Here is an 11,931-nt window from a genome sequence, read left to right on the forward strand (position 1 = left end):
AACTGTTGCAAATAGGGGCCATGATTATTGTACCTAAAGGCATCCAGATACAATTTTTTTAAAGAATGCTATACAAACCAAACAAAACCCAATTTCTGCAAAATAGAAACAGCATGGGCAAGCACATCCATTCCTAATTCTCATTTTCTAGTCAATGTTCCTTACAATGTTGCAGTTAAGTTCCTTACAGTGTTACAGTTAAGTTAGTTTCGTACAATGTTACAGTTAAGTTAGTTTCATACAGTGTTACAGTTAAGTTAGTTTCTTACAATGTTACAGTTAAGTTAGTTTCTTACAATGTTACAGTTAAGTTAGTTTCTTACAATGTTACAGTTACAGTCCCTTACAATGTTACAGTTATAGTTCCTTATAATGGAATCCTGGGCACATATGATGTACTTGATGAAGTAATTAAGGGAAGAAGGTAGAGATTCACCCAAGGCCAGCCTTTAGTATGTTTTTGTTGGACACATTAGAATTCCCTTTTCCTATAGGCATAATGTCATTAGTTTAGATTTCTAAAGGTTTTAAAAACATGAATGTATGTATATGTATGTGTGTGTGTTTTGAATGTAAAAACTCTAGAAAATGTGTAGAAGTCACAAGAACCCTCAGGAGAATTAGTTCTTTCCCTGCGCTCAAACTCAGGCCATCACATTTGGCAACAAGCCCTCTCACCTGCCAAACCATCTCGGCATCCCTAGATGTCTAAAAGTTTTGTTATCAGGGAGTTTGAAAAGGCATTTTTGACTTCTGGGTTTTTCTGGGTTTCAGTGCAAGTCTAATTAGATCTAGGTTTACATGATGGCTTTAACTCATCAATAGTTAAGAAAAACATTTTTAAGTTTTAATTAGCACAGGCCATCTGTGCTTCATTCATGATATCACATCATAGCAGGTTTCATATAAAAATGGTCAACTTTAAGCTCATCCTCCACACAGTAGCACGCATCCTGCAGGAAGGGCTCCCTGACTATTTCCAGGGTTCATCTACATAACTTGCTCCCTGTGACCATTTCTCACCACACCCCTGTTGGTCAGACAACACTCCTTTATGTTGTGGTGAAATTTACCTTTTCATATTTTTTACTTGCAAATCCTAACCCCATTTCCTTTTATCTTATTATTATTCATTTTTAGAAAATAATATTTTTATTTACACTTTGAAATTTTCGTGTACTACATTTTGATTCTATTCATCCTACCCCAACTCCTCAGATCCTCCCGAAGTGCTCTCCTTACCCACACAACTCCATCCCTTACCTCTCAAACAACAAACAATGCCCAAACCTTAGAGTCTAATTTGTATTGGCTGATGACTCCTGGATGTGTGGCCGGCCCTAGATTGTGATCAATACACGAAAGTGTCATTCCATTAAAGAAAACTGACTTTCCCTTGCCTAGCAGCAATGACATGCCAATAGCTTCTTGGCAAGGGATAGAACATTTGTACAAGAGAATCATTTTATTTTAGTGTTTGTTTGTTTATTTGTTTGTTTTTCTGAATCAGATTAAGTTTGGCTTACACAAGGGTATATATTATGCCCCCAAACCTGTCATTCTTGGAGGTTGTTGCCCTTTTGAGGGTCACTTAGAGTCCTTTAGGTTTGTCCAAAGCATTCTAGTGAGGCTTTTGATCCTCAGTTGCCATGGTTACCACTTTTTATTTTACTTTTTTTCCCCTGCACTTTTGTCCCCATGGCCCTTGTGACCATGGGCAGCCACACCCTTTGTGCTGTCCCCTCTGGGCTCACATGCCCCTTTGCTCTTGATTACATGAAGTTCCTGGGGATGGCAACGTTCTCCCCCCTGGCCCAGCCCATGTTTCCTGGTTTTTCTTTTGCCTCGTTTTCTTTTTTTCATTTAAGAATGCTTCTCTTCTCCGAAAGGACACAGAGCATGACCACCCCTCTTCCACAGGACAGTCAATGCACAGTTAATGCACTCAGGGCCACTATATCCAAAAAATTAAAAGGTTAGTGTGTACCAGGAATCACTAAAGGAAGGGTCCCCAACTTGTGAATAGGGTCCCAGTTAGTGTTCAAAAGTGGTACTGAAGTTCTCTGTGGACTCCTTAGGAGCACCCTCAGGTCCGAGGTGGCTGTTCCAGCTAAACTGGCCCTTTGATTCTGGCCTCGCTGGGTCACATGCTCTGCAGTTAGGGGAAAAGGCACAAGCTGTGGAGCAGGTAGTTTACAGAGTCAGTGTTACCACTTGGTGCTTGTGCCTGGAGAGTTGTCTTTCCTCAGTTGAGGGCTTCCCAGTTGTAAATGATCACCACGATTCCCAGGCTACTGTGCAAGTCAGAAGAAACAGGACAGTTCAGTGCCTGGTACACAGTAGGAACTTAGCACTACAGTGAGTTCTTACTCTTTCTTGGACAGTTTCTTGTGAAAGGACAAGCCTCATCGATTGAAATCCCCAGAAAGCTGCCAGAACTTACTATCTGCCAGGTGGCTCCTTCTTAATGCCAGAAAGCTGCCAGCACCCAAGCAAACACAGATTAGATTGCATTTCCTTGTTCTCATCTATACCTTGTAGTTCTCATAGTACATTGTCAGGGAAGGGTTGGATTGCCTACCTATGGCTGAGGATACATTGCTACACAAGACCGCTTGCTAGAGTTTGGACATAAGGTAACAATCACATCAAGTCTCATTGTGTTTGGCTATCACTACAGGGTGTTCAACACTGTCTGTTCTCTTGCTGTAGGAGTAGATCACTTTCTCTTTGGCTAAGTCTCACATCAAAGCTAGAGGTATTCCTTGAAAGTGTGGAAGGGCTGATGGTGAAGACACAGCTTAATCAGCCAGGCCAGCTCCACTGGCCCACAGGCAGCTGCGTTCTGCACACTCAGGGCCTCCTGTGTCTGCCTGTACTGTGCCTGGCTTTTCTTGCTTTGTGTTATAACTCCTTGGTGTTCCCTCACTATGCTTATAAGAAAACATAATTTATATACAATTTGATCATATTTATTACAATTTTAAATCAATTTCCCTCCCAAACACTTGACAATTTCTAAACTGTTTTATAGCCTTAGTAGAATCACTTATTTTTATATATAAGCATGCATGTGTTCACATGAAATGCATTTTTATACAGATCCTATAGCTATCTTTTAGGAATGAAAATAATGCCTCTTCACAGCAAAACTCAGCTGGGGTACATTCTGTCAGCTGTTTGTGGGTTTGCAGCTATTAGGGTATGCTAGAGTTGAATTTTAAGTGAAAGGGCCCATTACAGGAAAGGGGAGGGGGATGGAAGCAGGTGACAGAACTAACTCATTAATCTGGTGTGGGGGAAGAGGCGGAGAAATGAGGACCCATTTATTTGGTTAAAACAACAACAACTAAATCTCTGTCCTTTTCTCTTAGATTTTCCTTCTCATCCTCTCTAACCAGATTAGCAACAGACATTTTCTGACTGCCTCTCTGCACGTCTGCTGTGCCGCACAGAGCACCCCACTGTCTGCAGGACATCCAAAGCATGCATGGCTAACTTGGTTCCTCCCGGGAAGTCTGAATCTTTCTCTTGCATCTGTGTGTGCATCGCCAGATAATGAATCTCACCAGTCCTCTGCCTCCTGGGTCCTTCTTTTGACATGGCGAATAAATGTCACTCCAGCTGGCTGCCTCCCTAAACACACACATTTTATCAGTGCTTAGAAAAGGACCTGGTATTTGCACAAAGTGCTTTGAAGGCTGTTTCTTCTCTCCTTGGGCTCTTTTCCTCTAATCTGTCTGCCAAAATAGTTCAGACCATCAGAGTCATAAAAACAGCATCTCACCAATGGAAACCTTAGCCTGTGTCAGGAGTTCTAGAAAGTATGTGATGTAAAGCAATCATTTAATTTAAACATTCTAACAACCCTACCAATTGCTCTACTTCCCACTGTTTCAGATAAGAAGATTAGGATCACAGAGAAGAATAAACCTATCCAGAAACTCAGTGTAAATAACAGGTCCTAGAACGGGTCCCAGCTCATAGCTTTGCCTGCAGGTCTGTACCCTCGAGCAGCTCCTCCATGGGCTCCAAAGAGTAATACAGTCACCTCTGCTTGCTACCCACACTATAATAGTTCTGAGATGTTCTTGTTTTCATTAGTTTTGGAGTCTCACCATTTCAGGGACCATATTATATTTGCTGTTTGCATCCTGGTACCAAGGGTGTCCTTTGGCAGGAGCTGTTTGAACCTGGCTGGGTCTTAGGTGATGAACTAGGATGAAGGTCCGGAGAGGCAAGAAGATGGGCCCGAAATTTCTGATGCAGACTGGAAGACACATAGGTTTTTGTTTTCCAGTCTTGAATTGGACAGGGATGGTGCTGATGGTGCCACATGCTTTCTACCTGAAAGCTCTTCTCTCACCGTGGACTATGAAGAATACCTGACCCTCACCTCCGCATCCGCAGGCCAGCTGCCCTGTGAAGAGTGTCTGGAGGCAGATTCAGAGACTATTCCTCTGCCTCAGTTCTGTTCTCTGGGTGCTCTCCTAAAGTCTTCACTTCCAGAAGAATCCCAAGGGAGCGAGAGTGACTGGGAGGACCTGGACGAGCCCGTGGATAGGGATGAGGTGCTCAGGTGGGTGTAACACTCAGTGTGAGATGAGGCTTCCTAAGGCTCATGTGGGCTGGAGGGATGGCCCTTGGGTATCATCCGGAAACCGGAAACCATTTCTTCTGAGTGCTTACTGTGGTTCGCTTTCCATAATGACTACCTTACCAGTTGGAGGCTGTTTCATATGCTACATCCAAGGCTTCTCTAGGGCTCTACAGTGACTAAAGCACAGAGATAGAACTCAAGCCTTCATTCTCTCCCTGCTCCTAGGCCCACATGTTCAATGCATTCTCTGCTGCCTCCAGCACATAGGCAGACACACTTTCTCTCCTCAGGCTCAGCTCTTAGGGGAATCAGCACATCAAGGGCTAATTTCTGCACCCACCTGCTCTTAGACTGCATGTCCTTCAGAGACCACTCCAGGCATCATGTTCCTGGCTGCTGCTTGTAGAGCCATTGTGGTTGCATACACATCAGAGCATCAGGCATGGCAGCTCACATTTATAATCTCAGTACAAAGACAGGGAATCAGAAAAGCAAGGGCACCCTCAGCCACATAGAAGGTCAGAGGCCAGTCTGGGCTACATGAGAGCCTATCTAAAACAAAATAAATAAAATAAGATAAAATAAAATAAAAACTACGAATGCAAGGGCCCCTTCCATTAAGGCTGAGGGCTGACCTTGCACCAAAGCTAACAGAGGAGTAAATACATCATGAACTGTCAGATTTATTGGAAGTAAGAGGAGAATAATGTGTAATCAATCAATATCTGCATAAAGTCCTACCACTTGCACAGAGCCAATGTACAAACAACTGCCCAAAACAATACAGAATATTCAAGAAACTTTCCTTGATAGTTTCTCCCTGTTTCCAAGATGTACCAAAAGCTATCAGGTATTCATTTTGGCAGATCCTGGCCTAGTTAAGACACTGTTCAGTTTGGTCCCAATGTGTCCCAGCCTGGAATGCCTTTCTCTGGCTGTGTAAAAGTATGTTTAACCATCACAAATGCTTGAACTGGAGCCTCAAAGGACAATGGCAGGCAAGCAGAGATGGAGATGGGACTTTGAAAATTGAATACGATGCTAAAAGTCCCATTCTTATCTGAACTAGACAGCCTGCTACTAGGGGGATTCTGAGGCTCTGAAGGCAGTTCGCATACATTTCTAGGGAATCAGGCATCCTGACATGAACTGGGGACACACATGAGTTTGCAGAACTGTGAAACCACTGGCGAGAGGCTTATGTATGGAGAATGTTCATCTAATTGAGTTCAGTGGGGCCAGAGAGTTGGAAGAAGGCTGAACAATCTGTGGGTACCCACACAGGCCCAGGTAAGGACCCCAAGTTTCAGTGCATATGAAATGCTCTGAGATTCCTACCGGGATTCCCAGCACTGGCTATACACACACACACACACACACACACACACACACACACACACACACACACAGAGAGAGAGAGAGAGAGAGAGAGAGAGAGAGAGAGAGAGAGAGAGAGAGAGAGAACAGGGCATTTCAGTGGGAGGTGTGAGGAAACCATGCTATTTAAGGTTCCAGACTACCATGTCAGGATAGCTCCTCTGAGCTCAACCCAAAATGGACTCTCTTTTCTGACAGCTTCCTCTTCTCTTCCTGTCCTTATCTGGGGAACTCTACCACTACACCCTCTACCTGAGGAAAGTCAGGTATTCCTTGACAAAGCTACAAGTTCTGGCTTCCTCTTTCCTAAAAAGAACCTGCCCAGCAAATACCTTGGATTCCCGGAATGCAAATTCCATGCAAATGAGGCATTCCCAGTACCTAAGCTTCAGCCAATGATTTACATTCACTCTGAAAATTCCTTCCCACTCGCCAAGGTTCATATATAGCCTTAGTTCACCCCAAATAAAGTGTATGCACACAAGCTGTTTTACTGAATATCATCTAAGGGAGCAGTAACACTAAAATTCTCTGAGACGATCACTCTACAATCCCTCACCCCCTCACTCCCCCACTTTTTCACCCCTCCTCAACATTTACAGCAAGTATTTTTCTTTTGTGAAGAAAAAAAAAGACAAGACCCTACACCAACTCTGCCCCACCCCAAATCACCACCAACAGTAACAATAAAATCACCAAACCACAGTCCAGGGGGACTGTAAGAAAGGATTAAATTATGAGATTTAGAGAAGTTTCTGTCCATACAGTGAGCTATCTACTAAAAGCTGCTTATTCTTTTAGGTGGACACGCTCAGCGAGACAGCCTCTTGCGGCAGAACCCTGAGGGTGTCGGCATGGACATCCTTTTGGTGGAAGAGCCCTCAGCTGATTTTCATCCAGAAAATGTACTTGCTTGCTCTGTACTCTGAAAGAAGCATCGTCAAGACAATGGGCTGGGGTGGAGCTCCTGGGCTAGCTATGAAGTGCTAACTTCTAAGAGTTTGTGCCTGTTACTTCTGAGGTTCGTTATCATTAGTAGCTACAACTTCCTCTTCAGTTCTGAAGTTTAAGTCAAGCAAATTTGTGTGTGTGTGTGTGTGTGTGTGTGTGGAGTGGGGTCCCCCTCATGACCTAAACTGGGAACTAATTTCTTTAGGTGAGATAAGCTGGAGCAGGGAAAGTATCTGGCTGCTACACTGGGGCACCATTTTCCAAGATGGATGCCACAGTCTGGTTTAACTGTTGATTCCTCATTGGTCAAAGGACTCTGTGCTTATCCAAGTGTCTCAGTGTCCTGGAAAACATCTGACAGGGGCTTGGCTCAAGGGTCACAGGGGAAATATCTTTCTGTATTGATTTTTCTATGTCCTTCCTTTAGCTCCAAATAGTCATGTGTTCTTTTAAAATTATTTCTCCTCTTTTGATCCTCAAGCCTGGTTCTCATCACATAGAAAGTAAAGTGCAGTAGAGTTAACATTACTTGATGTTGATATGTAACTGCCACCATTAAAAAAATGAAAACTAGTAGAATTAATACATGCTTGGAAGAAATAGACCTGTTGGGCCATAGTGTAAGTCATTAGCGTGACCCTGTATAATGGAGACCACATAGCAGCGACAAGGTCACATCAGGGAAATGGGGACAACCTAATAACATCACGAGCATGTGCTTGTTATAGGTAGTGTTCTGCTATAAAGGCTCGTTCTGCCGCTTATGGGAAAGAAATTTCCAGCAATCTGAGAAGCCCTTGCTTCAGACTGTTAGAACTCCACGTGCTGCTGCATTGTTTTATAGGCTTTGGGTTTGGAGAATTAATGAACTATGCAATAAAACGACTAAATAATAACATTTATCAATCTGCTGAGCTCTGGTTGTTTCTTGCATACTCAGAAAAGAAATAGGAAGATGCACAAAGAAATGGGAAGATGCGCAACCAAATAAACAGTCTTCTTCCCTGTGGGGCAGGGCCCCGCTCTGCAGGTGCGTGTGTCCGTGCTGAGCCACTCTTCATGAAAACCTGTTCACTTGCCTTTAAGGTTTAGTTGTAGCTTTTGATTGCTGAATGTCAGAGGCAGTATGAGAACACTAAGTCCTGGCACTCTTCACCCATCTGCATACTTCTCTACACAGAACACTTATAGACCTGGCTATGCTCGAGGTTCAGAACTCACTCGCTCTCCTCATCCTTAGAGGTCCTGGGTCACTAGAGCTGGATGATACCCAGAGGGACCTACTTTTACCAGACAGGAGATTGTTTATGTGGCCAGATTTGGGGACAACTGACCCAGATTTATCTTGCCCCTCTCATCCTTGCCAAAACTAGTTTTCAGGCTCTCATACGTGCTGGAAATTGCTGAAGTATATGCATATTCAGCCCTCAATAGACTGTAAAGTGGGTTAACTCATTCAATGGCGTAAAGATAACAAAGTCTCCCAAAATTATTTTGTATGTTTACTGCAGTGACTGTCATAATCCTGGCATGATAATTTTATTCCACAATCAATTTTGTTACATGTCCATAATATAATTCTCTGAAGAAATTGTGTTCTGATATTTATATTAAAGTACAGGCTCTAGAATAGATAAAAGTCTCCTTTAAAAGGAGAATGAAGTGGGAGAAGCCACTGTACCCAAAGTTAAGGTTTGCTATATAGCTATGTAGATATACACAGATCCATGAGACAGAATGCAGAGCCCAGAAATAGACTCACAAGCATATTCTCCATGGATTTTTTTTTGACAGAAGTACAGAAGAAATTCAATAGAGAAAGAATAATTTTTAGTACAAGTATGGAGATAGCAATGAAAGTTACTCTAAACTTCACATGTATAAAACAAGTCATGGACTTAAATGTAACTCCAAAAGGATGAAAGTTTTAGAAAAGGAAAAAACTCCTTGAGACCTAGGACTTGACAGAGAGATCGTATGTTCAATGATCTATAAAATAAAAACTTGAAACATTTCCCCTGTAAAGACTGTGGTCAAAGGATTGAGGATGGGTCTCAACACGAAAGGAGGGAGCTGTAAACTCGGCAAAGGAGCCAGTACCTCGCATATAAAAGGAGCTCTCAAAACTCCACAGTAAAAATGAAATCCAAATAGAAAATTGACATGTTATTAGTAGACATTTCTCTGCAGACACTGGACAGATTCATATTAACAATGAAAATATGCTGAATTCCATGAGTTGTAAACTAAAGTTATATATCTACACATGTAAATTTATTTTGCATGGCAAAATAAAGTCAGACACACAACACCCAAAGCTAGCAAGGATGTAGAAAAACTGCACTACCTCTACACTGCTGCTAAGACTAAGTTAGAAACCTAATCCAGGAACACCTGGAAAACACCCTAGAAAACCAAATATGCAATGACCACAGGATTCAGAAACTGCACATCAGAGTTTATCCCAGAGAAATTAAAGTTTACATTTATATAATTATTCATGGTAGCTTTATTGGTAGTAGCACAAAACCAGGAAAAAAAACTGTGCCTTTCAACAAATAAATGGCCAAAGATTGATAACCCATATAAAAATGAATGGACCATTAGTACACACAACCAGGTGGATGGAACTCCAAAAACTTAATGCTGAGTAAGACAAAAGACAGTAAAATGTCTGATGCCATTTGGACAAGATTCTTAAAATGACAACATTCTAGAAAAGGGAGATGGAAGTTAAGGAGGATAGAGAGGAGAGTGGGAAGGCGTGTGTTGAGAGATGGCAACAGGGGATCATCCCCACAATGATGGAACTACCCTGTAATATTGGCTGTGGTATTATAGTGATTGTGTGCATCTCTGTGAGGAGAAAATTATATGGCATTTAGCACACATGAGTAAAAAAAATCAGAGAGGACCTGATCAGGATGGATGGGTTACAACCCATCCACCATTGTGGTATTGTATCACAGTTTTGCAAGATGCTACCATTTGGGCAAACTGGGCAGAGAGGATCCTCTGTGTTGTTTATTTCAAAACAAAAAGGTTTAATTAAACGAAGTGAGGAAATTCCAAACTCTACTTGAACTACTCCATGGCTGTCCCCCTATTCTGTCTGAATGGGTCCCGAAGAAAACTACAGATCTATATAGCCCAAGGGCAAAGCCAGTCAGCTGCATCGACTGACTGCATCTGCGTTGCCTATGACTGCTCACCAGTCTGTCTACATAATACTGTGGTACTTGTAGCAGTTTTTCACAAATTAAAATTATCTAAAGCAATTCTTTCTCTTTATTACATGAGGCCTGTTGCAGAATGCAATCATGGAGATAAAAGGAACCAAAAGAATATTGGAAAACCAGTATCTGTTTCATCTTGACATATATTTTTTTGAGCACTCAGTACATAGGCTAAGGAGATGATGAATGTGGGTATGGATATCTATGGGGATCCTGCTTGCTATGGAGGAGATGAAATACGAACACATGAAATAGTATTATATCCACAGCTTTGGTGCCAGAATGATGGTACACAAACCATCATATAAACAACAGGTACATTTTAAACTTAAAAGAAGTTGTCTACCCTAACCAGAGGGGTGAACCTTGAATGAGGAGAGTCATGTGTTATAGGGCATGGGGCAGTGGAAAGTTGAGGTAGAGGAGGAGCCAATGGGTGGGGCGGATTATGAGTGAAGAAGCTTGGATTCTCAGTTGCTGTTTGTTAGAGAATTCATATTGGAGAGAGTAATCGGCTTTATGCACTAGAGAAACAATTGGCAAAAGGAAGACAGGCCCAAATACAGTCAGACCAAATGATAATGGACTGAAACCTCCCAAAGTGAGAGTCTAAATAAACCTTTCCTCTTTTTGAAGCAGATAGTCTTAGATATTTTGCTACAGTAACAGAAAGCTGACTAACGCAGGGACTATTGAAGAATAATCTATTTGGTGATAGGTTTGGTTCTACACACTTAGGATTTGAGATTTCCCAAGATGCAGAGTATCATAGAGGTGAGGTTGTGTTGTACTCTTTTGCAGAGAATGTGATTACTAAGGCCTCAAAGAAACAAGAGCCATGGTTTTGTCTACCAGAGACTGTGTAGAAAGGAATCTAGAGATAGATGTGCTGCACACACTGATCAACTGTAGAGCAACAGTAGGAGCCTGGATGTGAGGTTAAGTAGGCACAACTGAGGGCCATCGGAGGAGCAGGAGCGGGAATGATGGATGCTGTAATCCTCTGCTTATTTTAGACTCACCTGTGGCTGACTGACCCTTGACCCTCCTTTTTGGTAAGAAGTTGTTCAAGATCAACAGGCTCCAAATTCTTTCTGCTTCTACTCTCTATGCCAGTGTGCTCTGACTAGGGATAGAATAGACTATGAATGGTCTTTTCAGCATCATGACATTCTTTTTCCTGTTGGATATGCTTGGCTGGCGGCCCTCGGAGAAATGCCTCTTGGTGGTGATAGAATGAACCACTGTATTTAATTCAGGGGACATATAGGTATTTGGAGGAGTGGGTGTTTTAGAAACATTCCTCTATGAAATCTATAGAAGCAATTTACAAGTAGTTATTTATGCACCCCACTGGGTAAATTCTGATGGCCTTCCCAGGACCTGAAGAGTAGAACTAATGTTAAGAGTCAGCCAAACGAAATCAGTGTTATGAAGGCCAGAGCAGGAAGATGGAGAGAACCCAGGTCTTTGGGACTATATGACTGAGCTTCTGAGCCAAATATCTAGGAGCTCTGCCCTGCAGTGGCTGCTGGAGACCTCATGGTGAGTGATTACCACAGCGGGTGGAGGCCATGTGCAATAAAGTTAGATGTGATTTCCTGCAGGGTGATACCTGAGAAACCAATGAGTATCTTTTACTCAACTCAATGACCTGCTGAACAACTGCAGAGGTGCCAGAACCTGAGTCTGGTGGGTAGGGCATGTGTCTAAGGAGAAAGGAGGGAGAAAGGCCAAGACTACAGAGCTCCCTTACCCACAGGTAGG

At 42.5% G+C, this 11,931-nt stretch overlaps 1 protein-coding gene across 1 annotated transcript in view; it reads left to right on the forward strand.

Annotated features, from left to right (window-relative positions):
• Frmpd2 (FERM and PDZ domain containing 2) overlaps positions 1-7,834 on the forward strand; it is a 91,769-nt gene extending 83,935 nt beyond the window's left edge. Inside the window, exons 29-30 of the mRNA XM_017316244.1 lie at positions 3,375-4,579; positions 6,779-7,834. Of these exons, the coding sequence (XP_017171733.1) occupies positions 3,375-3,423 (49 nt within the window). The 3' untranslated portion in view covers positions 3,424-4,579; positions 6,779-7,834. The remainder of the gene's footprint in view (positions 1-3,374; positions 4,580-6,778) is intronic.
• Positions 7,835-11,931: the final 4,097 nt, after the last annotated feature.

Source organism: Mus musculus, chromosome 14 (genome assembly GCF_000001635.26).
Source record: "Mus musculus strain C57BL/6J chromosome 14, GRCm38.p6 C57BL/6J".
NCBI lineage: Eukaryota > Metazoa > Chordata > Mammalia > Rodentia > Muridae > Mus > Mus musculus.